At 36.6% G+C, this 25,434-nt stretch overlaps 4 protein-coding genes across 4 annotated transcripts; 3 read left to right on the top strand and 1 right to left on the bottom strand.

The window, feature by feature from the left end:
- Positions 1-1,074: 1,074 nt before the first annotated feature.
- Positions 1,075-10,524, bottom strand: LOC114258825 (sialyltransferase-like protein 1). Its single transcript, XM_082889121.1, has 7 exons — positions 10,419-10,524; positions 10,259-10,330; positions 3,269-3,330; positions 2,418-2,566; positions 2,184-2,265; positions 1,767-2,099; positions 1,075-1,164 (listed from the first exon to the last, which is right to left on the bottom strand). The coding sequence occupies exons 1-7, from the start codon at positions 10,522-10,524 to the stop codon at positions 1,075-1,077; spliced, it is 894 nt and encodes a 297-aa protein (XP_082745247.1).
- Positions 10,525-17,434: 6,910 nt separating this feature from the next.
- On the top strand, positions 17,435-18,353 carry LOC114258820 (uncharacterized). Its single transcript, XM_028198813.2, has one exon. The coding sequence runs from the start codon at positions 17,510-17,512 to the stop codon at positions 18,176-18,178; it is 669 nt and encodes a 222-aa protein (XP_028054614.2). The 5' UTR covers positions 17,435-17,509; the 3' UTR covers positions 18,179-18,353.
- Positions 18,354-20,707: 2,354 nt separating this feature from the next.
- LOC114258821 (uncharacterized) lies at positions 20,708-21,518 on the top strand. Its single transcript, XM_028198814.2, has 2 exons — positions 20,708-21,019; positions 21,116-21,518. Exons 1-2 carry the CDS (start codon positions 20,708-20,710, stop codon positions 21,326-21,328), a joined length of 525 nt encoding a protein of 174 aa, XP_028054615.2. The 3' UTR covers positions 21,329-21,518.
- LOC145798654 (uncharacterized) lies at positions 21,512-22,842 on the top strand. Its single transcript, XM_082887087.1, has 3 exons — positions 21,512-21,825; positions 21,938-22,021; positions 22,628-22,842. The coding sequence occupies exons 1-3, from the start codon at positions 21,680-21,682 to the stop codon at positions 22,713-22,715; spliced, it is 318 nt and encodes a 105-aa protein (XP_082743213.1). The 5' UTR covers positions 21,512-21,679; the 3' UTR covers positions 22,716-22,842.
- Positions 22,843-25,434: the final 2,592 nt, after the last annotated feature.

Here is a 25,434-nt window from a genome sequence, read left to right as displayed (position 1 = left end):
GAGGATACCGGAGCTCAAGGAGGAGATTAGGCACAACAAGGTGGAGAAGAGAAAGAATCGACAGGAGAGGGACAAGAGGAAGCAAGACAACATTCTCAAATCTAGGACCAAGTTGTAGAAGATTACTAATCCCAAGACGCTCAAGAAGATTGCCAAATCTAAGCACAAGAAGCTCCTCAAGGTCGTCCCTGACGATCTTCTCAACAACAACAAGAATAAGAAGAATTATTATTTTTTTAATTATTTTTTTAATTGAGTATTTGGAGCAAAAAGACCTGATGTTTTGTATTTTTTTTTTTGGTTACTTTGAATTTGGATGGAAATGGGATTTTGGTAGTATCTAATTTAGAGAGATATGGTGGTGATGTTGTAATGTTTGATTACAATTGTCCTCTGCTCCTATTCTTACAATTTCAAGAAATGATCCTAGAATGGAAGTTTGAAGTCATGCCTCCTCCTTCCCCAAGCTATGAGGTTAGGTTACCCATCCAAATTTTTTTATTTGGCAAAGATAAATAACTTCATATTATAGAAGAAAAACATATCTCAAAATACCTGCATGCCAAACACAGAAAGAAAATGTTACTACTAACAAAAAAAAAAGGGACAAAATGATCTAAACAAGCATACATAAAGATCTAAACTAGAACACAGAAGAAAACTGAATTCAGCAATAGCGGCAAATAGAGACATGTCCGGCAAATCGATCAAACATGTACTAGGAAAAAAAATCTTGCATTTTAAAGAATAATACAATTGTTTCCAAAATTTTCATAGGTCTCATCTTTCATTTCAACACATGCACAGTAAAACCCTTTGAGCAATGGGGTATTATATCACTGAGGTTAGACAATCTCCTTACTCCCTTCACATGTTTGGCTGAATGAATCCTATGATCCAACTGTTATAAATTTAAACAAACATTGACTGGACCATATGCGCACTTGCTCTTAAAGCGAGGTAAAGGAATGGCGCTACTAATTAACAGGACCTTGAGCTATGAAAAACACCAGTTGGGTCTTCTATCAATCAAACATCACAAAGGAATATGAAAGGCACAACACCAGATTTTGTTTACGCCTCAGATTTTAAGGTATGCCTCACACATTCCAGGTCTTTCAGCTTATTGCCATCCATTTTGTACAGTGTGACACCTTGCATCTGCTCTACGCCAAAACAGGGCATTAACGGCGGTTTTTTTAACGGCGGTAACGAAAACCGTCGTTAAAGGTATCATTAACGGCGGTTTTGTTACCGCCGTTAAAAAAACCACCGTTAATGCCCACTTTTAACGGCGGTAACAAAACCGCCGCTAATGCCCAATCATTACCCCCGTTAATGACGGTGGTCTTTGCCGGCGAAACTCCGGCGTGCTCCGGAGAAACTCCGGCGAGCTCTGGCGAAACCATCTACAATAAAGTAAAAGTAATGTTTAAATATTTATTTAGGGAATATATTTCATGAAGAGTGGCTATGGTAGAGTGGTTAGTGTGGGTGGATGAGAGGTTGATGGTTCAAGACTTGGGGAGTGCAAGAAGAAATAATTATTTTTTGAAAAATTTGAACCTATTTACGGCGGTAAAAAACCGCCGTTTTTGGTCCTATGTTACCGCCGTTTTTGGTCGACTTTTAACGACGGTAATTTACCTTTTTACGACGGTTGTACTTTTTCCGACACGAGCATAAACGGCGGTAACAAAACCGCCGTTAATACCGCCGTTAAAGGCTTTAACGGCGGTTTACAGCCTTTAACGGCAGTAAAAAACCGCCGCTAAAGCCCAATTTTGGCGTAGTGGCTTGTAGTAATCCTGTGCCTCCTTTCTTAGACTCTCAAACGGCATCACTTCCCATTTACTGTAATTTGAATGCTTCCTGACAATACTCATGTCTGGAGATCCCGAGATTGGCCCGCTCCCATCAGGACCTGCGTCGCTCCATACCTTACAGCTACCATTTTGTCCTAGCCCACCAGCTTGGTCATTTTGGCCCCTCTTCAAGCGCAAAGCTGTTGCATGAGCTCTGCTTGTAGTTTCTCGGCTCGGCACGTCTGACCAGTCTTGCTTACTCTTTGCCCTCATGGGAGAATGAATCCTAATAACCTGAAAAGCATAAAATTTTGATAAACTATACGGAAATTCACTACATTGTCAATGCATTTTTTTTTCTTCAAAACTTATACAAACACCAAGGCATTCTGGAAGTTGGTGATATGCCCGCCCTTGAAGTGGATTATGCCCTTTCCTTGGTGTGGAGAAGTATCGGGTCCTATGGAAAAAAACACAACGGTAAACAGAGGGAGAGATGCTAAGACATCAAAGTTGTTAGCAAGAATATTAAGGCCAGATAAATAAAACATAATAAGAACATAAACAAGGTGTCTCTCTTATGAAAAAGAACAGTTAAAAAAGTGAACTGACCATTCAGTATAACCTGGATCAACTGTGAAACCATATATGTCAACAATGTCACACATGGAAAGTGCTAGTTCTATAGACTTCATTCCAGTTCCTTTGGCACCTCTGCGTAACACAATGCCTTGGAATAGATAAGCTGGATTTGGAATACTCTGCCACATACACACGACAAAACATTAGTCAAGCCAAGGGAGATTTTCAATAACAAATTCAACCACACAGCTCCTTTGGCAAACAAAAGAAGGTAGAATCTGCGAATCATATTTGAAAAGCCCTGATTACTATTGTCTTTGCACCAAAACAGCACGGGTACCTAAGTAAAGAATAATTCCACACTTTGTTAAAAATGATGGATGTGGCAAACTTTTTTTCTTTTTTCTTCTTTAAATTGAGGTCTCGTGGCTTGAACATCCTTCAATTACATAGAATAATTAATTTTTAAAAAGAAAAAGTAGGACAAAAGTGGTTTGACCATACTTTTGACGACTTCCCTCCTACTTATTAAACAACCAAAGAAGGGGAAGTCCTTCCCTTTACTTCCCCCACATCCCCTATTCCAAATGTCATGTTAAGGTCCCAATAATAACAAAAGCCTCATTTATCAACAGGACCACTTTCCTTTCCTCAAAAAGAAGGGGAGTGTTTGGTAGACATGTATTGAATATGGCTACAAGAATGTAAAATAAATAAATTAATAACACAAAAGATACTCCAAGGCAAGCATTTGTCGAACAGATGCCCCTCATTCTTTATGTATGCCGAAAGAGTTGCCAAATCATATATCAGATTTGCGTTTGATTGACCAAAGAAAATTAATACTAACTACATTAGCTGTTCTGAGATGCAATCTTCACCTTTATCATTGCATTGAAGGTTCTATGGGTCAAACTTTTGATCATAAGTACCTTATCATCTGCTGGAAGGAACAATAGTAAGTACTGACCCATAAATCTGTATGATTATACCAAGGAACTTCTACATCTTCGTTAGAGAGGACCATCAGAAAATTTACAAATTTGAATAGTAAAAAACAGAGCTATAGAAAGCATATATAAGGCCTGTTTGGTAGAGCTTATAAGCTGCTTATTTCAGCTTTTAACTTAATTTAAGCTAAAATATTGTGTTTGGTGCAGCTTAAGTTAACCAGCTTATAACTTAAATCAAGCTATTTCTTAGCTTATCTCAAAAGCTGGTCAGGGGTGCTTAAAATTTTGACTTAAGCGCACAGCTGGTGTGGGGGCTAAAATTACTTAAATGCCCTCATCAATATCCAAATATTAATATTAATATTAATATTAATTAAAAAAAATAAAAAATTGTATATTTCTGAAGAAAAAGAAAAAAATCAATATTGATTGAAAAATAAATATTAATTAGTATTAATTATTAATAAATTCATATTGTATATTTTTATAGGGATTTTTATTAATAAGTCCAATTTAGAAGTGTTTTAACCCAAGAAGTCCTTGAAGGAATTTTTTAACCCATTTAGTCCCATGTATGTATTATTTTATTCCATAAAGTCCATTTTCTTGATTTACACTATTTTCTTGGACACTTATGCCCTTATATTTAATTTTGATACCCTTATAAATATTTTTTCAACGATTAGCAATTTAATGATGTGAACATTCATATTTTAAAATTCACATTTGTAGGAATGTAAATTGGTCCGTGGGCGGCCCGAAACCCGCCCGCGAGCCAGGGTGGGCCCGGCCCGTTGACAATGTGAATATTCACATTGACATGTTAAAATTCACATTAATAGGAGTGTAAAATTGGCCCCCGTCCCGTGGCGGCGCGAAACCCGCCCGCGGCCCATGGGCGGCCCGGGGCGGACTCGGTCCGGCCCGTTGACAATGTGAATATTTACATTGACGTGTTAACATTCACATTGATAAGAGTATAAAATTGGGCCGCGGCCTATGGGCGGCCAAAAGCCCGCCGGCAGCCCGGGGCGGGCCCGGCCCGTTGACAATGTGAATATTCACATTGACATGTTAATATTCACATTGATAAGAGTATAAAATTAGCCCGCGCCTCGTAGCTGCCTGAAACCCGCCCACGGCCTGTGGGTGGGCCCGGCCCGACCTGTTGACAATGTGAATGTTCACATTGACATGTTAACATTCACATTGATAAGAGCATAAAACTAGATAGCAGCCCAGGGCGAGCCCGACTCGGCCCGGCCCGGCCCGTTGACAATGTGAATATTCACATTGACATGTTAACATTCACATTAATAGGAGTGTAAAATTGGCCCCCGTCCCATGGCGGCGTGAAACCCGCCCGCGACCCATGGACGGCCCAGTGTGGGCCCGGTCCAGCCCGTTGACAATGTGAATATTCACATTGACATGTTAATATTCACATTGATAAAAGTATAAAATTGGCCCGCGGTCCATGGATGGCCAAAAGCCCGCCCGCTGCCCGGGGCGGGCCCGGCCCAGCCCGTTGACAATGTGAATATTCACATTGACATGTTAACATTTATATTGATAAGAGTGTAAAATTGGCCCGCAGCCCGTGGGCGGCCCGAAACCCGACCGCAGCCCGATGCGGGCTTGGCCCGACTCGTGACAATGTGAATATTCACATTGACATGTTAACATGCACATTGATAGGAGTGTAAAATTAGCCCGCGCCCCGTGGCTGCCCGAAACCCGTCCACGGCCCATGGGCGGCCCGGGGCAGGCCCGGCCCAGCCTGTTGACAATGTGAATATTCACATTGACATGTTAACATTCACATTGATAAGAGTGTACAATTGGCCCGTGACCCGTGGGCAGCCCGAAGCCCGACCTCGGGCCAGGGCGGGCCGGACCCGTTGGCAATGTGAATATTCACATTGATATGTTAACATTCACATTGCTAGAAGTGTGAAATTGGCCCACAGCTCGTGGGCGGCCCGAAGCCCGATCACAGCCCGAGGCGGGCTTGGCCAGACCCGTGACAATGTGAATATTCACATTGACATGTTAACATTAACATTGATAGGAGTGTAAAACTTGTCCGCTGCCTGAAGCTCACCCGCGGCCCGGGGTAGGCCCGGACCCAAACCCGGGCCACCCCGGGCCGCCCACGGACTTCGGGCCACCCATGGGACGCGAGTCAATTTTACACTCTTATCAATGTGAATGTTAACAAGTCAATGTGAATATTCACATTGTCAATAGGCCGGGCTGGGCCCACCTCAGGCCGCCCACGGGCCGTGGGCGTGTTTCGGGCAGCCACGGGACACGGGCTAATTTTACACTCTTATCAATGTTAATGTTAATATGTCAATGTGAATATTCACATTGTCAACGAGCCGGGTCGGACCTGTCCTAGGCAGCGGGCGGGCTTCGGGTCACCCACGGGCCACGGGCCAATTTTACACTCATATCAATGTGAATGTTAATATGTCAATGTGAATATTCACATTGTCAATGGGCCGGACCAGGCTCGCCCCGGGCCGCCCATTGGACGTTAGTCAATTTTACACTCTTATCAATGTGAATATTAATATGTCAATGTGAATATTCACATTGTCAACAGGCCGGGTCGGTCCGCCCCGGGCCGCCCACGGGCCGTGGGCTAGTTTCGGGCAGCCACGGGGTGCGGGCTAATTTTATACTCTTATCAATGTGAATGTTAACATGTCAATGTGAATATTTGCATTATCAACGGGTCGGGCCGGGCCCGCCCAGGGCAGCCCACGAGCCGTAGGCGGGTTTCGGGCCGGCTACAGGCCGCGGGCTAATTTTACACTCCTATTAATGTAAATGTTAACATGTCAATGTGAATATTCACATTGTCAACGGGCCGGGCCGGGCCCGCCCTGACCCAGGTTCGGGCCCGGGCTTCGGGTTGGCCACGGGTCATGGGCCAATTTTACACTCTTGTCAATGTTAATGTTAATGTTAATATGTCAATGTGAATATTCATATTGTGAACGGGCCGGCCCGGGTCCGTCCCAGGCGACGGGCTGGTTTCGGGCCGCCCACGGGCCGCAGGCCAATTTTACACTCCTATCAATGTGAATGTTAACTTGTCAATGTGAATATTCATATTATCAACGGGCCGGGTCGGGCCTATTTTTTTGACTTGTGGGCCGGCCTGGCCCGACTCGAATTTTTCCCGGCACCCACGAGGGTCGACATGAGCCGGGCCCCTACACATTAACGATATAAACATTTATATTGACGGTGTGAACATTCACATTAAGGGTATTTTGGTAATTATGTCACCCATAGGACTTATTGAAACATAAAAAAATAATGTGAACTAAATGGAACATAAGTAGATGAAAATGGTATTTTGGTCTTCTTATCTCAAATTGGACCTAATGGAATAGTCAAAAAGAATATGGGTTGGATGGAATAAAACTCTTAGAAAATGGATTTATCAAAAAAGCTCCCATTTTTATATTAATTAAAAAATAAAAAATTGTATATTTCTGAAGAAAAAGAAAAAGAATAAATATTAATTGAAAAAATCAATATTAATTGGTATTAATTATTAATAAATTAATATTGTATACTTTTGTAATGAATTAATTATTAATTGATACTAATTAATAACATTATTAATATTAATTGATACTAATAAAAATTAAATATTAATATTAATTTATACTAATTAATAATTTTAGTATTAATTGATACTAATTAAGTAATTAATTGATACTAATTAATTTATAATGGAAAATAATTGTAACAATAATACTTCCATCACTACAAAAAAATTTGTTTTTTGCGACGGTAAACGGCCGTCGCAAATGCTCCCGGAAGCCGTCGCTAATGCCTTTTGCGACGGTAATGTGGTTTTTTGCGACGGTAAGGGGGGGTCGCGACAGATGGGGTTGCAAAAGACCTTTCGCGACGGTAACTACCGTCGCCATTAATTTCTGCGACGGTAAGGTGTGTTTTTTGCGACGGCATTTTTACCGTCGCAAATAATGGGGAAAAAATCACTTTTCGCGACGGCACGTAATTCCCGTCGCTAAAAGTGAGTTTTTGAGACGGTAACATTACCGTCGTTAAAGGCTCTGGCATCTTATAAGTATTGGCGACGGCACGGTTTACCGTCGCTAAAGGTGTCCTGTACATTCAATAAGACAGCTTTTGCGACTGTGTTGGTACCGTCGCAAAAGCCTATTAATGGTTTTTGCGACGGGTTCTTCTCCCGTCTCAAAAAATTAAAAAAAAAAAAAAAACCCTGCTGATAAATTATTAAAAAAATTAAAATAACCTGTATTAGATAAAAAATAAATATAAAAAATTGAAAAATTACAGAATAATATAAATACGTACATAAACAAAAATTGACAAATAATGAAAATTAATAATATTGTTCCAGTCATAGCAATACATAAATAAAAATTCATAACAATAAAAATTATGCCACTACATAACGTCGCATAATACATACATAATGTTGCTCCCAAATTTAAATAACATAAATCAAAATCAAAATCAAAAGTTTTCGTCTTCATTCGTTCGTGGGTTACAAAAAAAAAAATAGTCATAATCTTGATACGCCCGCATTCCAGAAAAAGCCAACTGCTACTCAGGAAATATCTGAAAAAAACAAGATAAAAATAATTAAAAACCATATAATGTGTTAATATTTTAATTATAGAAAAATATAAAAAAAAAATTGACAACTATATAATTAGAAAGATAGTTTAGTAAATAATTTTGACTGGACCGAAATCCGACTCTAACTCCCAAACCGGGAACCCGATTCGAGCCCCGTCTTCTCCCACAAGTCTCTCGTGCCTAGGCGGTCGTGTGTGCCAAGTTTCGTGCTAAACCGACGCCGTTTGGTGATTTTGGGGCGTTAACGCCTCGAATTCAAATTTCTTAAAGAAGTAGTTTGCCTAAAGTGAAATCCGACTCTAACTCCCAAACCGGGAACCCGATTCGAGCCCCGTCTTCTCCCACAAGTCTCTCGTGCCTAGGCGGTCGTGTGTGCCAAGTTTCGTGCTAAACCGACGCCGGTTGGTGATTTTGGGGCGTTAACTCCTCAAATTCAAGTTTCTTAAGGAAGTAATTTGCCTAAAGTGAAATCCGACTCTAACTCCCAAACCGGAAACCCGATTCGAGCCCCGTCTTCTCCCACAAGTCTATCGTGCCTAGGCGGTCGTGTGTGCCAAGTTTCGTGCTAAACCGACGCCGTTTGGTGATTTTGGGGCGTTAACGCCTCGAATTCAAGTTTCTTAAAGAAGTAGTTTGCCTAAAGTGAAATCCGGCTCTAACTCCCAAACTGGGAACCCGATTCAAGCCCCGTCTTCTCCCACAAGTCACTCGTGCCTAGGCGGTCGTGTGTGCCAAGTTTCGTGCTAAACCGACGCCGTTTGGTGATTTTGGGGCGTTAACGCCTCGAAAAGAAGTTTCTTAAAGAAGTAGTTTGCCTAAAGTGAAATCCGACTCTAACTCCCAAACCGGGAACCCGATTCGAGCCCCGTCTTCTCCCACAAGTCTCTCGTGCCTAGGCGGTCGTGTGTGCCAAGTTTCGTGCTAAACCGACGCCGTTTGGTGATTTTGGGGCGTTAACGCCTCGAAAAGAAGTTTCTTAAAGAAGTAGTTTGTCTAAAGTGAAATCCGACTCTAACTCCCAAACCGGGAACCCGATTCGAGCCCCGTCTTCTCCCACAAGTCTCTCGTGCCTAGGCGGTCGTGTGTGCCAAGTTTCGTGCTAAACCGACGCCGTTTGGTGATTTTGGGGCGTTAACGCCTCGAAAAGAAGTTTCTTAAAGAAGTAGTTTGCCTAAAGTGAAATCCGACTCTAACTCCCAAACCGGGAACCCGATTCGAGCCCCGTCTTCTCCCACAAGTCTCTCGTGCCTAGGCGGTCGTGTGTGCCAAGTTTCGTGCTAAACCGACGCCGTTTGGTGATTTTGGGGCGTTAACGCCTCGAAAAGAAGTTTCTTAAAGAAGTAGTTTGCCTAAAGTGAAATCCGACTCTAACTCCCAAACCGGGAACCCGATTCGAGCCCCGTCTTCTCCCACAAGTCTCTCGTGCCTAGGCGGTCGTGTGTGCCAAGTTTCGTGCTAAACCAACGCCATTTGGTGATTTTGGGGTGTTAACGCCTCGAAAAGAAGTTTCTTAAAGAAGTAGTTTGCCTAAAGTGAAATCCGACTCTAACTCCCAAACCGGGAACCCGATTCGAGCCCCGTCTTCTCCCACAAGTCTCTCGTGCCTAGGCGGTCGTGTGTGCCAAGTTTCGTGCTAAACCGACGCCGTTTGGTGATTTTGGTGCGTTAACGCCTCGAAAAGAAGTTTCTTAAAGAAGTAGTTTGCCTAAAGTGAAATCCGACTCTAACTCCCAAACCGGGAACCCGATTCGAGCCCCGTCTTCTCCCACAAGTCTCTCGTGCCTAGGCGGTCGTGTGTGCCAAGTTTCGTACCAATCCGACCCCGTTTGTCGATTTTGTCCTTTGATTAATGTGTGAGGTTTTATTATATGTGTAATCTAACAGTGGAGAATCTTTCATGATCATTTTCATGAATATATTTTACCATGCCTGTTATGTATACAATAGAACAATCTAATCCAAATAAATGAAGAATACATATTGGCAGGTTCACCGAAATTAAGAACCTCATATATGACAATCCAATATCATAATACTAAAATAATCAGCTTTAAAACAGAGAGTTCAAATTATTAGCAGGGTACAATCCATTCAAGTGATTCTACAATTATCTAATCCCATGATATAACTTATCTCTCACAATCCTATTAATAATCCCATAATATTTAATCCCACAAAAAATAATCCAACAATCAAATGTGGCCCTGATGTTTAACCCAATACTTACCTCTCACAACACTTCTTATAGAATTTTTATCAAACATCCCATAAGAATTCGAAGCACCAAATTGGAGCTCATTCCATAGTATGCTAATCTTTCACAACATTCATTCCCTGTACATAAACAAAAAAATCAAATAAAAAATTCTTCAAAATTATCAATTTCTGGTAACATGAATAATCAATGGAAAACATAAAATACCTAGGATGTAAGGGCAGGCTTTCCAGGTTCCTGTTTTCTTCTTATTGGCCGGATTACCACGGTAATCTACGGTCCCATCTTTTGTATAGTTATCTTCTTCTTCCATGGCTTTTTTCTACAAACTGGTGTTTGATTGTTTAGGGATTGCCTCCGTTTGGGAATTTAATCAAACACTGATGGAGCTCAAAAAATGTGCCAAAACTGCAATGAACGGAGCAATTGGGAATGGTTTTTAAGTTGAACAACTACAATGGACAGCTTAGCAAGATAAGCGAACATAAGTCAATTCATTAGAAATCCAATTCTACAAATTTTCTTTTCTTTTCTTTTCTTTTTCAAGCAGATATAGGGTTCGAATAAAAAAGTTCTGGTGATTTTGCAATGATTCCCAATTTTCTTTTTCAATCATATGCCATCTACCCAAGAAACATACAATATTAGAAGCAGTGAAATCAAACCATGAAACCTGACTTCACTCTCACCTAATGTGCTTGGTTCATGGATTTGGAGTGAGATTTGGAGGTGGGTTTATTGGTTATTTTAATTGATAAATCTATATAATAAGAGAGTAGTGTTTTTAAAAATGTATAAAATGTAAGAGATATTTTCTTTCATTGGCTCAAATCAATTTTAATATCTATTCATGGTTCAGATCAATTCTTCAGATGATGTTTCCGCCCAACACTCTACCGTCTGTTTCTCCACTCTTCTCCCTCAGTATCTAACCTGTGTCCCCATCTACCCTCTGTCTACCCATCTTCCCTATCTATTTCTCTGCCTACCCTCTCTATCTCTCCCTTCCTCTCCGTTCTTCTTCTTGATTTTTTTATCAAACGCCCGTCTCCATGCTAGCACCACCTCACCTATATATATATATATATATAATGTGTAATTGCATATATTAGACTATGCTGAGAAGATTATAGATTCGCAAGTGGGTGAACAATTCTAGTAAGACAGACTACAAGAATTACAACAGGGTTTGGTACATTTGGAACAGAGCTTCACTTTTGTTCAACTAAGAAAGCATGAGTGGATCCATAGCAAGTTCAGCGTGAACATGGAAAATTAGGACAGTTCTAGAAAATTCATTTTAAATCATACTTTCCCCAAATAATTGCTGCCACTATCATAACTCTTGTCTTATTGCAATCAAATGGGTGTAGCAACATAACAATGAACACTTTGCATATGAAAGAACAATTGTGTCCCCAAATAATTATGTGATATTTTAGAATTTCATCAAATTGACCCCACTAAATTATATGATTGAAGAGAATGTCAAATTTTAACATAAAAAAGGTGTTGAATTTTTTTTTTAATGTGTTTTTTTAATTTTTATTTTTTCCTAAATGTGATTCTTATTAAAAATTTAGTTCAAAATCAAAAATAAAATGGAATATTTTTAGCATTTTGCACTTTTTTGGAGTAGATTCAATTCCAACACAGAGATCTGTTGCCACACAAAAAAAAAAAAAAAAAACACAAATCTAATTGCCTAATAGAAATGAACATATTTAATTCCAATCACAGATTAAACTTCGAATAGAAATCAACAGATTTAATTCCAACTCAGAGATCTGTTGCCATAAAAAAAAAAAAAAAATCACACACAGATCTGATTGCCAAACAGAAATGAGCATATTTAATTCCAAATAAATAACAGATCTGATGAGATGTGAGAGAGAGAGAGAGAGAGAGGCTTATCCGTGAAGTCGATCGGCGAGGAGTCGATCTTGCGAGGTTGATCGGTGAGGAGTTGATCTTGCGAGGTCGATCTGTGCAGACGAAAATGAGAGAGTGAGAGAGAGACTGATGAGATGAGAGAGAGAGAGAGAGAGAAGCTTACCTATGAGATCGATCGGTGCAATGAGAGAGTGAGGTCGATCGGTGAGGAGTCGATCTGTGCAGATGAAAATGAGAGTGAGAAAGAGACTGATGAGATGAGATGAAATGAGAGGAATGAGAGAGCTGTGTGCATATTAGGGTTTTTTTTTTGGGGATTTTGGGTTTGGAGTATGAGAACCCGAGTGGGAATGGAGAAAGGCCCCGGGGGGGGAATTGGAAATTTTTTTGGAATTTTTTTTATTTTTATTACAAATGAATATTTAAATAATAAAATGATTTTTTTTTTTTTTGCAACGGAAGAATTGTTAAAAAAATTATTTTTTATTAAAATAATTTTTTTTTATAGTTGATGAATTTTATTTTTTTTTACATTTAGTAAGGTTGAAAATTTATTTGTTTCATATTTATTTTAATGAATAAAAAATTTTTTTTTTTTATTTGGTAGAAGTAGGGATAATATTTTCCATTAAAATAAAGTTAATTTTTTGTGGTCAATGAAAATAATTTTTTTGTGACTCATTTTTTTTTTTTATACTAAAAATCAAGAACTAATTTTTTGTGGTAGAGGATAGAAATGGCAGTAGTGGTGAAAGTGGTGGATAAGAGGTGATAGTGGTAGTGGTAGTGATGGTGAATGAGATAAGTGGTGAAGTTGTGGTAGTGGTAGAGGAGATAGAATAGCGGTGGTAGATGAGAGATAATGGTAGTAGTAGTGGTGGTAGTGGAGTGGTAGCGATGATGGTAGTAATGATAGTTGTAGAGATGGAGTGACAATAGTGGTAGTAGTGGAATGACATTTGCAGTAGTGGTGAATATGGTAGAGAAGATGGGTGGTGAGAGAGAGATAAGTGAGAGACAGATAGAGAAGAGAGATAAAGAGAGAGAGAGAGAGAGAGAGAGAAAAAAACAGACAGAGACAAAGTGATGAGCGAGAGAGAGACAAAGTGGTCGCTAAAAGTGCATTTTCTTATAGTGGATCGATAAATCGAAAGGGAGCTCAGTAAATAGAGAAGACGGGAGTGAGAGAGTGAGCAACGCAAACAGAGAAAAAGATAGAGAGTAAGAGACAGAAAAAGAGATAGAGAGAGAAGAGAGATGAACGAGAGAGATGAACGAGAGAGATAGAGAGAAGAGAGATGAACGAAAGAGACAGAGAGAGAAAAGAGATGAGAGAAGAGATAGATAAATAGAGAATATGAGAAGGAGAGAGTGAGCAAGGCGAACATAATGAGGGAGAAATAGACAAATAGACAAGCATACAGAGAGAGAGATGAGTGATGAGTGAGAGAGTGTGAGAGTGAGAGAGAGACAAAGAGAGAGAGATAGACAGAAAAAAAGAGAGAGAGAGAAAGAGAGAGAGAGAAAGAGATAGAAGGAGAGATAGAAAAGGAGAGAGAAACAAGAGATGAGCGAAAGATAGACAAAAAGAGAGAGAAATAAAGCGAAAAGAGATGAGCGAGAGAGAGACACAGAAAAAGAGAGAGACATAGAGAGAAGAGAGACAGATAGACAAACAGACAGAGAGAGAAGAGTGATGAGTGAGAGAGAGAAAGAGAAGAGAGAAAGGAAGATGAAAAAATGGATGAAAAGATATAGACAAAGAGAGAAAGAGCGAAAAGAGATAAATGAGAAAGAGAAAGAGAGAGATGAGCGAGAAAGACAAAGAGAAGAGAGATGAGTGAGAGAGGCAGAGAGAGAAGACAGATGAGAGAGATAGAGAGAAGAGATATGAGCGAGAGACAACGAGAGAAAGAGAGAAAGAGAGAGACAGAGACAGACAGACAGACAAACAGAGAAGAGTGATGAGTTAGAGAGAGAGAGAGACACAAAGAGAGAAAAAGATAGAGAGTGAGAGACAGAGAGAGAAAAGAGATGAACGAGAGAGATAGAGAGAAGAGAGATGAACGAAAGAGACAGAGAGAGAAAAGAGATGAGAGAAAAGATAGATAAATCGAGGAGAAGCTCGATAAGTAGAGAATATGAGACGGAGAGAGTGAGCAAGACGAATATAATGAGGGAGAAATACACAAATAGACAAGCATACAGAGAGAGAGATGAGTGATGAGTGAGAGAGAGTAAGAGTGAGAGAGAGAGAGAGAGAGAGATAAACAGAAAAAGAGAGAGAGAGAGAGAGAGAGAGAGAGAATGAGAGATAGAAAAAGAGAGAGAAACAAGAGATGAGCGAAAGATAGACAAAAAGAGAGAAATAGAGCGAAAAGAGATGACCGAGAAAGAGACACAGAAAAAGAGAGATGGGCGAGAGAGATAGAGAGAGATATAAATAAGAGAGAGAGAAAAAAAAAATAAATGAGAGAGATAGAGAGAAGAAAGATGAGCGAGAGAGATAAAGAGAGAAGACATAAGAGATAGAGAGAAGAAAGATATGCGAGAGACACAGAGAGAAAATGAGAGAGATACACAGACAGACAGAGAAAGAAGAGTGATGAGTGAAAGAGATAAATACAGAGAGACAGGAAGATGAAAAAATGAATGAAAAGAGATGTTATATTAAAAGAGTAAGACGACATCGTTTTATTTATTTTTTTGTGACAGAAAAATACTATTGAATTTATTCAAACTATTTTGTGACTGTATATATATGAAGCTGTCTCAAAACCACAATCACTATGTTAGGTTAGAGTTTTCCAAAAACTCTTTTGAGAAAATTATACTTTCTTGTTTTCCGTGTTATATTATTTTTACTGAATTTTTTTAATATTTAATTTTTTAATTTTTAGACACACCTAACATAAATACACCTAAAAAGTAAAAAAATCTTTTAAAAATTCACTAAATACCAAAAATACAAAAGAAATACAATGATTCAATACATTTTTTTTATATTTGTATGTATTTATTAATTTTTAAAAATATTTTTTCATAATTTTTTTTAGATACATTTAAGTAAAGTGCATCTAAAAAAAAATATTTAAAAATTTAAAAATATTCACTTAAAAAAAAAAAAAACCACAAAAGTGACTTTTTGCGACGGTAAAAAATACCGTCTCAAAAAACAGAGTATTTGCGACGGTAAAACATACCGTCTCAAAAAACAGAGTATTTGCGACGGTAGAAAAATACCGTCGCAAAAAAGGAGAGTACCGTCGCAAATACTCTCCTTTTTTGCGACGGTATTTTTCTACCGTCGCAAATACTCTATTTTTTGAGACGGTATGTTTTACCGTCGCAAATACTCTGATTTTTTGAGACGGTATTTTTTACCGTCGCAAAAAGTCACTTTTTGCGACGGCAAGTGTACCGTCGCAAATAGTTCCGTCTTTTAAGCCCCATTTTCTTGTAGTGCATTACATTTTTAGCAAATGTATCAATTTTTATATTAATTGATACTAATTAGTACTAATTATATTAACTTTTATTAATGAAATATATTTTTTTTAAAATTAAAACTGAAAAAATGACAAAATAATCATTTTTACATCATGTAAGGGCAGAAAGGACAATTATACAGTAAAATGTTATTTTACAGCTTATTAACCAAACACTACTCTGCTGCTTAAATCCATAATCCCACAGCTGCACCAAACACAGCTATAAGCCATAATCTATTAAGGTATAATCTATAATCACTTTTTCACAGCTCTACCAAACGGGACATAATAATAATAACTTGCTTTGCTCTTGCGTGAGAAACTGGCCTTTCTTTTCTTTATTTTATTGTGTTTTGCCAGCATGAGTAAGTAATCTCAAAATCGACAATTCCACACCTGACTTCTCCTTGTCATCAACTGAGTAATTTTAACCTACAAACTCCTTTCCAAGTTCTATAATTCCATTAAAAGGATCCAGGAAAAAATGCCTTTCCTTTAAAAATTATAGTTAAGGAGAGCTAACTAAGAAGCTTATTATCACGTACTTACAGTACTTCCAATTTCTAAAGGAACACATTTCATGTTTGATTGCTGTGGATAAGTAGCCCATAAAGCATCTCATATCCCATTATACATCAATAACTACCCAAAACAATGACTGCATAGTATGTTACATGGTCTAAGGTCCGCGTATTGCACATTTTGTTTAGAGATTATTTGCTTAAAATTATAAAAATTGAAAAATAATATATTATTTTTTCCAATTTTGTTTGTTGTTGTTTTTATTATTTTTTCCTTTCAGTTTATCAATATTTAGAATATTTTGCTATATTTTTTTTCACTATAATTTCTCTATTTTTTTTCGAGCAATATTCTGGACATTTCGGTCAGTCTCCGATGATGTTCTTGACGTTCAACGAATATTCTGGACATTTCGGCGATACTCCGATGTTACTTCCCCGGTGATGTTGAATATTTTGGTGAGTCTCCGGTGACTGTTTGATAAAAGTTCGACGGTGGTGAGATGTAGCAACGCTTTTGAAGTTATAAAAAAAAAAATAATTTGATGACAATTAAAAATATGTAAGACTAATTCATACAAATATTTTATTTTAAAATTAAATAAATTTTAAATTTTGTGTATGAAACTTACTAGTAAGGCCAAGTTTGGAAACTTGTAAAAAAATTAAAAAGTCAAAAAGTTACTCGAAAAGTTAAAAAATTAACACTATTCACCAAAAGTCAACAATTACGGCTGCACAACTTCCAATTCGAATTTTTCCCTACAAATTAATTTTTATAATTTTTTATTACACATTTTTTTATAAAAAGTCAAAAAATTAACCTAAACACTCATATTTTTAATCTCAATTTTTTAATCTAAAAAGATAAAAAGTATACTTATTTAAGATACCCAAACAACCCCAAAGTGTCCAAGGTGTATGATTTATGGACTTGGGCGCTAACCATGAGTAATGGGCTTGGACGCGTTTTTTGTTGTGGATTCTTGGAGGTGTAGTAGGTCTAGCATAGTGAGTGTTTGAGAAACTGTTATTTTAATAGTTTTTTTAGTTTTTAATTATTTTAGAAGGTTAAAATTTTTATATTTAAGAAGATAATTGAATTTTTTTTATAATTGAATATGATTTTTATAAGAAAAAAAAGTGAATTGATTATAAAAAAAAACAAGAAAAATGTTTGGGAGTACTAATTAGTGCTCACACTAATTAGGTGGTAGTGGGTCCCGTCATTAATGATGTGATATTTTAGTCTTGGAGTTGTGTTTTTTTTTTTTTAACTTTTTTAATATATTAATGCTATTAATGGTGATGTTTTTAGTGGGATGAATCATTGTTCAAAAAATAATTCCCAAACAGCTCCATATGAAACCCCCGCTGCGCCCCCCTATATAATATGAATGAAAGAAGCAAGTTAGGGTTGAGAGGTAAAGTTAGGGTTTTGAGAATGGCGTGCACAATCGACTTCAGATGCCTGGACGAAGGATTTGGAGGCAAAACATACAAGAGAAAAAGATCTGAGCAAGCCGAAGAAGTGCTCAATCGATCCATCCAATCTCAAAACAACAACACCAAAGACGATGCCTCCATGGAAGTGGAAGAAGAAGAAGAAGGGACACAGTCAAAGAGACAAGCAGTGTCATCTTCAGATAACCCAGACAAGCCGGTGGTGTTCGGGAAGCCTACATACGACGGAGTAATAGCAGGGAAGGTATCAGGGAGGAAGTGGAAGCAGCCGAGGACACACAGAGCGTCGGCAGTGTACGTGACTAGGAAGAGCACCACGTACGAGCAGAGGATGAAGCAGAAGGAGATCAAGAGGGCATACACCGAGAGGATAACGGAGCTCAAGGAGGAGATCAGGCACAACAAGGTGGAGAAGAGGAAGAAGCGACAGGAGAGGGACAAGAGGAAGCAAGACAACATTCTCAGATCTGGGACCAAGTTGCAGAAGATTACTAATCCCAAGACGCTCAAGAAGATTGCCAAATCTAAGCACAAGAAGCTCCTCAAGGTTGTCCCTGACGATCTTCTCAACAACAACAACAATAAGAAGAAGAATTAGTTTTTGTTTTTTTTATTTTTATTTTATTTTTATTTTTAATTGAGTATTTGGAGCCAAAAGACCTGATGTTTTGTATTTTTTTTTTTTTTGTTACTTTGAATTTGGATGGAAATGGGATTTTGGTAGTATCTAATTTAGAGAGATATGGTGGTGGTGTTGTGATGTTTGATTACAATTCTCCTCTGCTCCTGTTCTTGCAATCTCAAGAAATGATCCTAGAATGGAAGTTTGAAGTCATGCCTCCCTCCCTCCCTCCCCAAGCTACGAGGTTAGGTTACCCATCCAGAAGTCTTGCATTAATATCAGTGTTATTTTGGTTTACTAGTAGTGTTCCCTTCATTGAAGGCTTATTATATGATAAAAAAGGATGCTTATTTATTTGGTTGGTCATAAATATTTATTCATTCATTCAGTCATTTTAGATCCCAGAGCGGCCCATTTATTAGGAAGATTCCCCTGAATTGTTCATACAGTTAGTGTCTCAAGAATAACAATGATGATGCAACGGCAAGAATCATGAGTAAATTCACAGTTATACCTCTCGTAGGTCTCGTTTGGGAACATGTTTTTTTAGTAATTTTTTTGGCTAAAATATAAGATAAAAAAAATTAGTATGTTTGGAATGATTTTTTGATTTTTTATGAAAATATATGTAAAAAAGTAGAGAGAAAAGAGAATTTTTGATTTTTTGATATAGGGTGTAGGTTTTTTTAGTAACTTTTTGACTAAAATATTCGCATGCCAAATGAGGCCTTAATACTTTTCTGCACCTACAGGCTTTGTATTATCTACAGACTACGGTTCAGGTTTAGCACCTCATGTCGATCTATCATGCATGTGGATGAACTCTTCCTCTGGCAATATGTGGTCATGCTATAGCTTACTATGGAGAAAGTAAAAGGAGAAAAACACCTCGAGAAATTTTGTAACTAACAGGCTATTCCTTATCAGCACCTTGAGAGACACAATCGATTTAGTATTATTAATTTTATTTTCCCCTCAAACCTGTGCCTGAAAGTCAGGGATTTTGGCGGGTTGTGACCCCGGGGAATTGAAATTGTCTTGCCAGTTGGGAAGGCAGGCAAGAGTAAACATGGTGGCAGTGTGCATTGCAATTTTAAAGGGACTTGCTACTCATAAAGAAGGAAGTAAGCTTTACCATCTGGATTGGTAGTTGGTTGTTTAATTATAGCATGGGCATGCGTAATGGTATGGGTATTTTACTTTGAAGTTACAAATTGATTAACTAATTTGTTTGAGATAAGTTATAGAAGATGCAAAATTGGGGGATTTAGGCCAAGTTTGGCATTCTCAAAAAAAGTCAAAAAGTCACTATTCTATTTAAGTCACATCATCTTATTTAAGTCACATCACCTCTCTATCACATCACTTCAAACTCAACCCATATTTCATAAAAAGTCAGAAAGTACACTTATTTAGGACATCCTAAACAACCTCTTAGTCTCTTGGATGTAATTTTTTCAAAGCCTTTATACTCAATTATATTCACTTAAAAGAAAATAAGGAGGAAAAAGAGAACTATAAAATTTCGTCCATGTAGTAATAGAGATGACATGGAGAGAAAAAGGGGAAGGAAATTGGTGGGTTTCTCCCTCTAAACCTTTTAAGAGCCTTTAGTGGATATATGTTTTTGAACTCATTTGCTCATTATGAAGCTAGTGAGTGGTGGTTCTTTTCATTATTGTACTTGGAATTTCATGTGACGTGTGCAACAAATTAAATCTGCTTACTACATAGGTGCACACATGCAATAAAAAAAAATCCAATTGTTAAATCTATTGGGAACTTGTTCAGAAAGGGGACCTTTAATTTGTTTTATACATGCATATATTGTTTGATTTGTTTGTATATAGCTAATATGTGAGGATGTTTTATATGATGTTGTCCATTAAACATTGTACTTTCTAGTAACACTAATATTCCCATTTCAGTAAGAAAATAAGGTTGTGATTTGTGATCCTGTGCGTGAGTGGTTTCTTTTACAATCCTCCATTTGGTTAATGGATGACCCACGCAACAATTTGTAATTTTCTTTGCTTTCTATGATAGTGGAACTAGCTGTTGACTCCCAATCTTCTTTTTGTTATGCTGATGTGTACAGTCATACAAAGACAAGTTTTTGAATTTGGTTCAAGGTGCTTATTTAATCATTAGGAGCGTGATTAGAGCATACTCTAAGCAAATGATCAACTCTGGTGTAGTGACTTAATTGATGTTTTGCTGATAGTATGATTATATTGTGCCGTGCAATGTTTTGTTATATAATTTGACACTATTTTGTAATTTTATTTTAGCATATGTTGGATGCCATTTATGCATAATGTGTGCATTAAGTGGTGCTGTTCTTAGTGGATCACAATTTAAGTTAGCTGATTATAATGTTTATCATGGTATCACTGCACATGGGGAAGGAAGGGAAGGAAGTTATTCATTGATTGTGATCAGGTCGGTGTCTTGGTTGACATGTCTATCATGTTCTGCTGTGGATATTTTTGATAATTTGTGCCAATGGCGGTTGATCAGAGGAAGAAACGATTGACCACTGCCAGCGTTACTAGTTTTCAAGAGAAGAGCAGAGAAAAAAGAAAGAAATTTGGGTTGCTACAATGTGATTTAAATGTGAGATCCAATATTTCTCTCAAGTGGGATGACAAGAGGAAGAGTGTTGTTGCCAAGAGGGAGCAAATTAGCTTAAAATGGAGAGACTTGATTCCATTCATTGATTATGTTCCTCATTGCCACAATATATTGGCAGATGTTCTTGTTGTTCCTCATGAAATTTTTGAGTTGGACAATTTAAAAGAGGTGCTCTCTTACGAGGTAATGCTAATTTCATGGTGATGCTTAACTACTGTCTTTTTTATGATTGATTTTTTACTCAGTATTTTCTATGTGCCTTTTGTGAAATTATTATAGGTTTGGAAGACTCATTTATCTGAAAATGAGAGACATTATCTTATGCAGTTTCTTCCTATGGGAGCTGAGATGCATCAAGTTGTCCAAGAATTGTTTGCGGGGGATAACTTTCACTTTGGAAATCCTTTTATCAAATGTCAAGTGTTGATATTTGGTATTTTTGAGTGGAAAATATATGGCTTAATTTTGTCAGTTTTTAAAAAAAAATCATGAAACTGATCCAATTGGAGGAAATAGATCCATGTAACTGATCCCAAGTAGTTGGGACAAAAAGCTTGTTGAGTTGAGAATTTTTTATTTTTTTGGCGCGTACAGTTGGCCCTTTAGTGGTTGTGGGCCAGTGGGCCAGTGATCCGATCCTAGACCTGTTCAAAATTCACTTGTTAATATAATGACTTTGATATTCGCCTTGTTTTGTGAATGAACTTGAATGTGCTCCTAATCAAGCCTATCCCGAGCTGTCCATAAACAACTGCAATTCACTTGTTTCTTTTGTAGCCCTATTTAGCAACTGCAATTTTTAATTTATACGAGCTTTCTATTTTTGAAAATGTTAATCTTTTCATGCTTTATGGTGTAATTCCATATCCTTTCAGGGGTGATTCTCTTTGTTCTGGTAACCTTCATCGTGATGCTGTTCTTCATCAGGAACAATGTTTCAAGACAAGTAAGAAATCATATTACTCAGAGTTAAAGAAGTATCATAAGGGGTATGTAATTTTGATGAGCTACCTCTTTTTTCTGCTTTGTATTGTACACTGTTCTTCATTGTTTCTTTGCTTTAAATTGGATGGTCACAATTGTTTATGCTTTTTGTTGCAGCATGGTTGGTAATTTACTGACGTGGAAGGAAAATTGGGCTAGCTGCAAGGATCCTGAGAAGGAAATTGTGCGCAAGATATGGACGTTTATATTTTGGATGTTTTCCTTTTATAGAAATTGTTGAGTTTGGCATAGGCAGAATCTTAACATGATGCTGATGTGTCTTTGGTCTTTTGCATAGTATCATTGCTAGTACTCTGAATAAGACTATAATGCTCAACTGTGTTTGATTTGATGTGGCACATATGCTTTCTGTGGGATTGTATGTTGTCTATTTATTTCCGAAAGGTGAGTGAACTATGTGAATGGCTCTGTTATTTAATTTTGCAGCTATGCTTACATAATCTTTCATTTGGTATGCTCTGGTACTGCTTGTAATAGGAAACTCCTTACAATCAGTTTGTAGTGGTTCTCCAACATTTTCTAGAACTAATACATACTTTTTAACTTTGTGAAGCATCTTTTATGAAAATTGTTTATTTAGTTTGACGTTCATTTATATGCATATTAGACTGCAAATAACTGCAATTGATATGTTTGAGGATATCATGATGGTGTTGAGGGTGATTTGCATCTTGCTTGAATTTTAAGGAATGGTGTCTTTGAATTGGTGATCACTTCTTTGTTTGTTTGTCTTGTAGATATAATTTTTGAAGCTCAGTTAGATATACATTTAAATTTTATGAGCAGGTCTCGAAAGCAAGTTGAGAGAAATATGTCTACTGATGCAAATGAATATAGATTTCATGATGCTGAGGACGACTTCAGCCATGTCTGAATCTGGTTCTTGGGCTACTGACGAGAAAGCTGGTAGTAGTAGTGATGACCAGAACTTAATGAGGAAACATGGAGAACTGCAAACACGGTAATTAAGCTCTTCTCTATGTATGGGCTATGCCAGTGTCTATACATTGGTTTCTCTGAATTGCCCTGGTCTTGCAGGAAAAGAGACCAGATTTGACCCTTTTTTTACCTTATTTTTTTGGGGTTGTCAAAAGTCAACTGATTATAGGTTATGATTTCCTCAAAATTAGCAAATGCTGTGCTGTTGGAGTATTATAAATGACAGGCACTTACAAGCAATATACACGAAGGGTTTGATTTATATAAGGGGAAATGCTAATGACTACCTGATGGGTGGTCATTAGCCTTGATTCATGTGTACAAAATGTATTGAAATGTGTTAAAAATGTGAAAGTGTGTAGAATTATGTGAAAAGTGCATTGGTATTTCTAACTATTTTGGCATTTTCCCTATCTTAATGACTGCCCATGGAGCTTGCATTAGCATGAACCTTATGTACATGCCTATAAATTTAAATATCTACATAGAATATGTATCTTTTTGTATCTAAACATTTATACATCCATAGATCTAAATAATTAAACACACACACACACATACATATATATATATATATATATATATATATATATATATATATATATATATGTATAAATCTGTGTGTGTATGTGTGTTTGCACGTGCAAGTGTCTGAGCATGGTCTTGAATTAGAGGCAGATTATCTTATTGGACAGTTTGAAAGAGAAAAGCTATTTGTTGTTAGAAACAATGTTTTGTATTTTTTTCTGATGTTTTATTTATTTATGTTTGGTAATATTTTGGCAGTGTTTGGTAGAGTTTTAGAATTATGATTTGAAAAAATAATTGTATTTTGAGTTTGCGAGTTTTGGAATTATGATTTAAAAAGAGAAAATTTGTTTGGTTATGAGTTTTGAAAAGAGTTTTGAATTTTTGATGTGACATGAAATGAGAAAAGTTGTTTGGTTAGAGCATCTCCAATGGTTGTTGCTATATTGGGGTTGTTATTGCTATAATTTGGCAATGAATAGTGTTATTTTGCCAAATTATAGCAATGGTGCTCCAATGGTCATTTGCTATTTTTGGCAAATCTCAACCAACTTTCCCTCCAACTTTGTAGGTGTTGTTTGGATATAGATTTTTTGTGATTTTATTTTTATTTATTTTTTGTCTTTTGTGACATTTTTTTATCTGTTTGTTAAAAAAATTAGACAAATATAAAAAATAAAAAAAAATGAAAAATTGGAAAAAAAACAAAATTTGTTTGATTAATTCACCCCACCAAAAAACATATCACTACATATTTAATAAAATTTTTTAACTACACAAAAAATAAACAATCACCAATTATCCATCAACAACCAACCACCAACAACCATCCATTATTAACCCAGCATTTTATCTTTTTAATGACAGTTAATGTCAGTTAATGTCTTTTTATTCCAATAAAATGTTCTTCATTTAATGTCTTTTTATTTTACAATGTCTTTTAATGTTAGTTAATGTCTTTTTTTACATTGTGAAGTACAAAATACTCAAAAATGTTTCTTAAAACAACATGGAATTTCATTAAAAATTACATCAAAAAATAAAGACTAACATTTTCATGTTTCTAATCCGTTTTCATGTTTTCTAATTGAATTTTCTAATTATGATTCTGAATCTGTAATTTTCATGTTTCAATCCGTTTTCATGTTTTCTAATTCTGAATCTGTAATTTTTTTTCTGTGAATCTGTGAATCTGTTTGATGAATAATTTTTGAAACCGTTGGTTTTTTGCTGAGTTGGCATGAATGGCAGCTGCCAAAGCTTGTGTCAAATTTGACACAAGCTTTGGCATTTCTCAAATTTGGCAGCTGCTATGTTTTGCCATTGGAGCATCAAAATTCAATGACAGCTGCTATATATAGCAATGGCAGCTCCAATGGCAAACCATTGGAGATGCTCTTATGCAGTGTGGCTGCTAATATGGCATTTTTCATTTAAGATTGGATAAAAGTTAACTGTTGGTCTAAATTTGGAAAAAAATAGAAACATTAGAGGCCAGAGTAAAAAAAAAAAAAAAAAACTTTAAGAACCAAAGTAAAATATGCTAACACTTAAGGGGGCAAAGTATAATTTATCTTTTTTTTTTAATTTTTTTAATTTAATACATTCCATAATGACGTTCTTTTCTTTTGTCAAACACCTAATCAATGGAAGTTTTTTTATTTTTTTTATGAGTATTGTTATTTAAAATAAAAAATTAGACTTAATTTTGAAATTCAGTGATGTAGCAATCAATTAAGATATTAAATATAACGCTCTCTCTTATATCTTCTGTAAGCAACAATCAATTATATCACTTATAGATCATTAGGTCTATAAAATAAATCAAAAAATAGACTTGCATATAATTTTATTTGGTGAGCTAATCAATGGAAGTTTTGTGTAGGGTAAATTATAAACATATTTTTTGAGATTTACTTAAATTACAAATTATTTCTTGTGGTTCTAAAAATTATATTATGCTCCCTAAGGTTTCTAATTTCATAACAAATAGATCATTTTATTAATAAATCATCAAATTAATTAACAGTTTTTAATCATGTTAAAATTTTATTTCATTTAATAATTTAGATAATTTTATTGTTATATAGGTGAACAGTTAGAAATTTTACTTTTTTAATTAATTC

Source organism: Camellia sinensis, chromosome 9 (assembly GCF_055761805.1).
Source record: "Camellia sinensis isolate YWXY chromosome 9, ASM5576180v1, whole genome shotgun sequence".
In the NCBI taxonomy this organism is placed as follows: Eukaryota; Viridiplantae; Streptophyta; class Magnoliopsida; order Ericales; family Theaceae; genus Camellia; species Camellia sinensis.
This window is presented reverse-complemented; position numbering and strand designations above follow the sequence as displayed.

Excerpts from the sequence above, each read along its gene's own strand:
- LOC114258825 (XM_082889121.1), bottom strand. The coding sequence starts at position 10,524 with ATGGAAGAAGAAGATAACTATACAAAAGATGGGACCGTAGATTACCGT. Across the intron at positions 2,100-2,183 it reads AACTTCCAGAATGCCTTGGT|GTTATTAGGATTCATTCTCC; the intron begins GTTTGTATAAGT and ends TATGCTTTTCAG. Across the intron at positions 1,165-1,766 it reads AAAATTGGGCTTTAGCGGCG|CAGATGCAAGGTGTCACACT; the intron begins GTTTTTTACTGC and ends TTTGGCGTAGAG.
- LOC114258820 (XM_028198813.2), top strand. The coding sequence starts at position 17,510 with ATGAATGAAAGAAGCAAGTTAGGGTTGAGAGGTAAAGTTAGGGTTTTG.
- LOC145798654 (XM_082887087.1), top strand. The coding sequence starts at position 21,680 with ATGCTTTATGGTGTAATTCCATATCCTTTCAGGGGTGATTCTCTTTGT. Across the intron at positions 21,826-21,937 it reads TTAAAGAAGTATCATAAGGG|CATGGTTGGTAATTTACTGA; the intron begins GTATGTAATTTT and ends TTTTTGTTGCAG. Across the intron at positions 22,022-22,627 it reads ATTGTGCGCAAGATATGGAC|GTCTCGAAAGCAAGTTGAGA; the intron begins GTTTATATTTTG and ends TTTTATGAGCAG.
- LOC114258821 (XM_028198814.2), top strand. The coding sequence starts at position 20,708 with ATGGCGGTTGATCAGAGGAAGAAACGATTGACCACTGCCAGCGTTACT. Across the intron at positions 21,020-21,115 it reads AAGAGGTGCTCTCTTACGAG|GTTTGGAAGACTCATTTATC; the intron begins GTAATGCTAATT and ends AAATTATTATAG.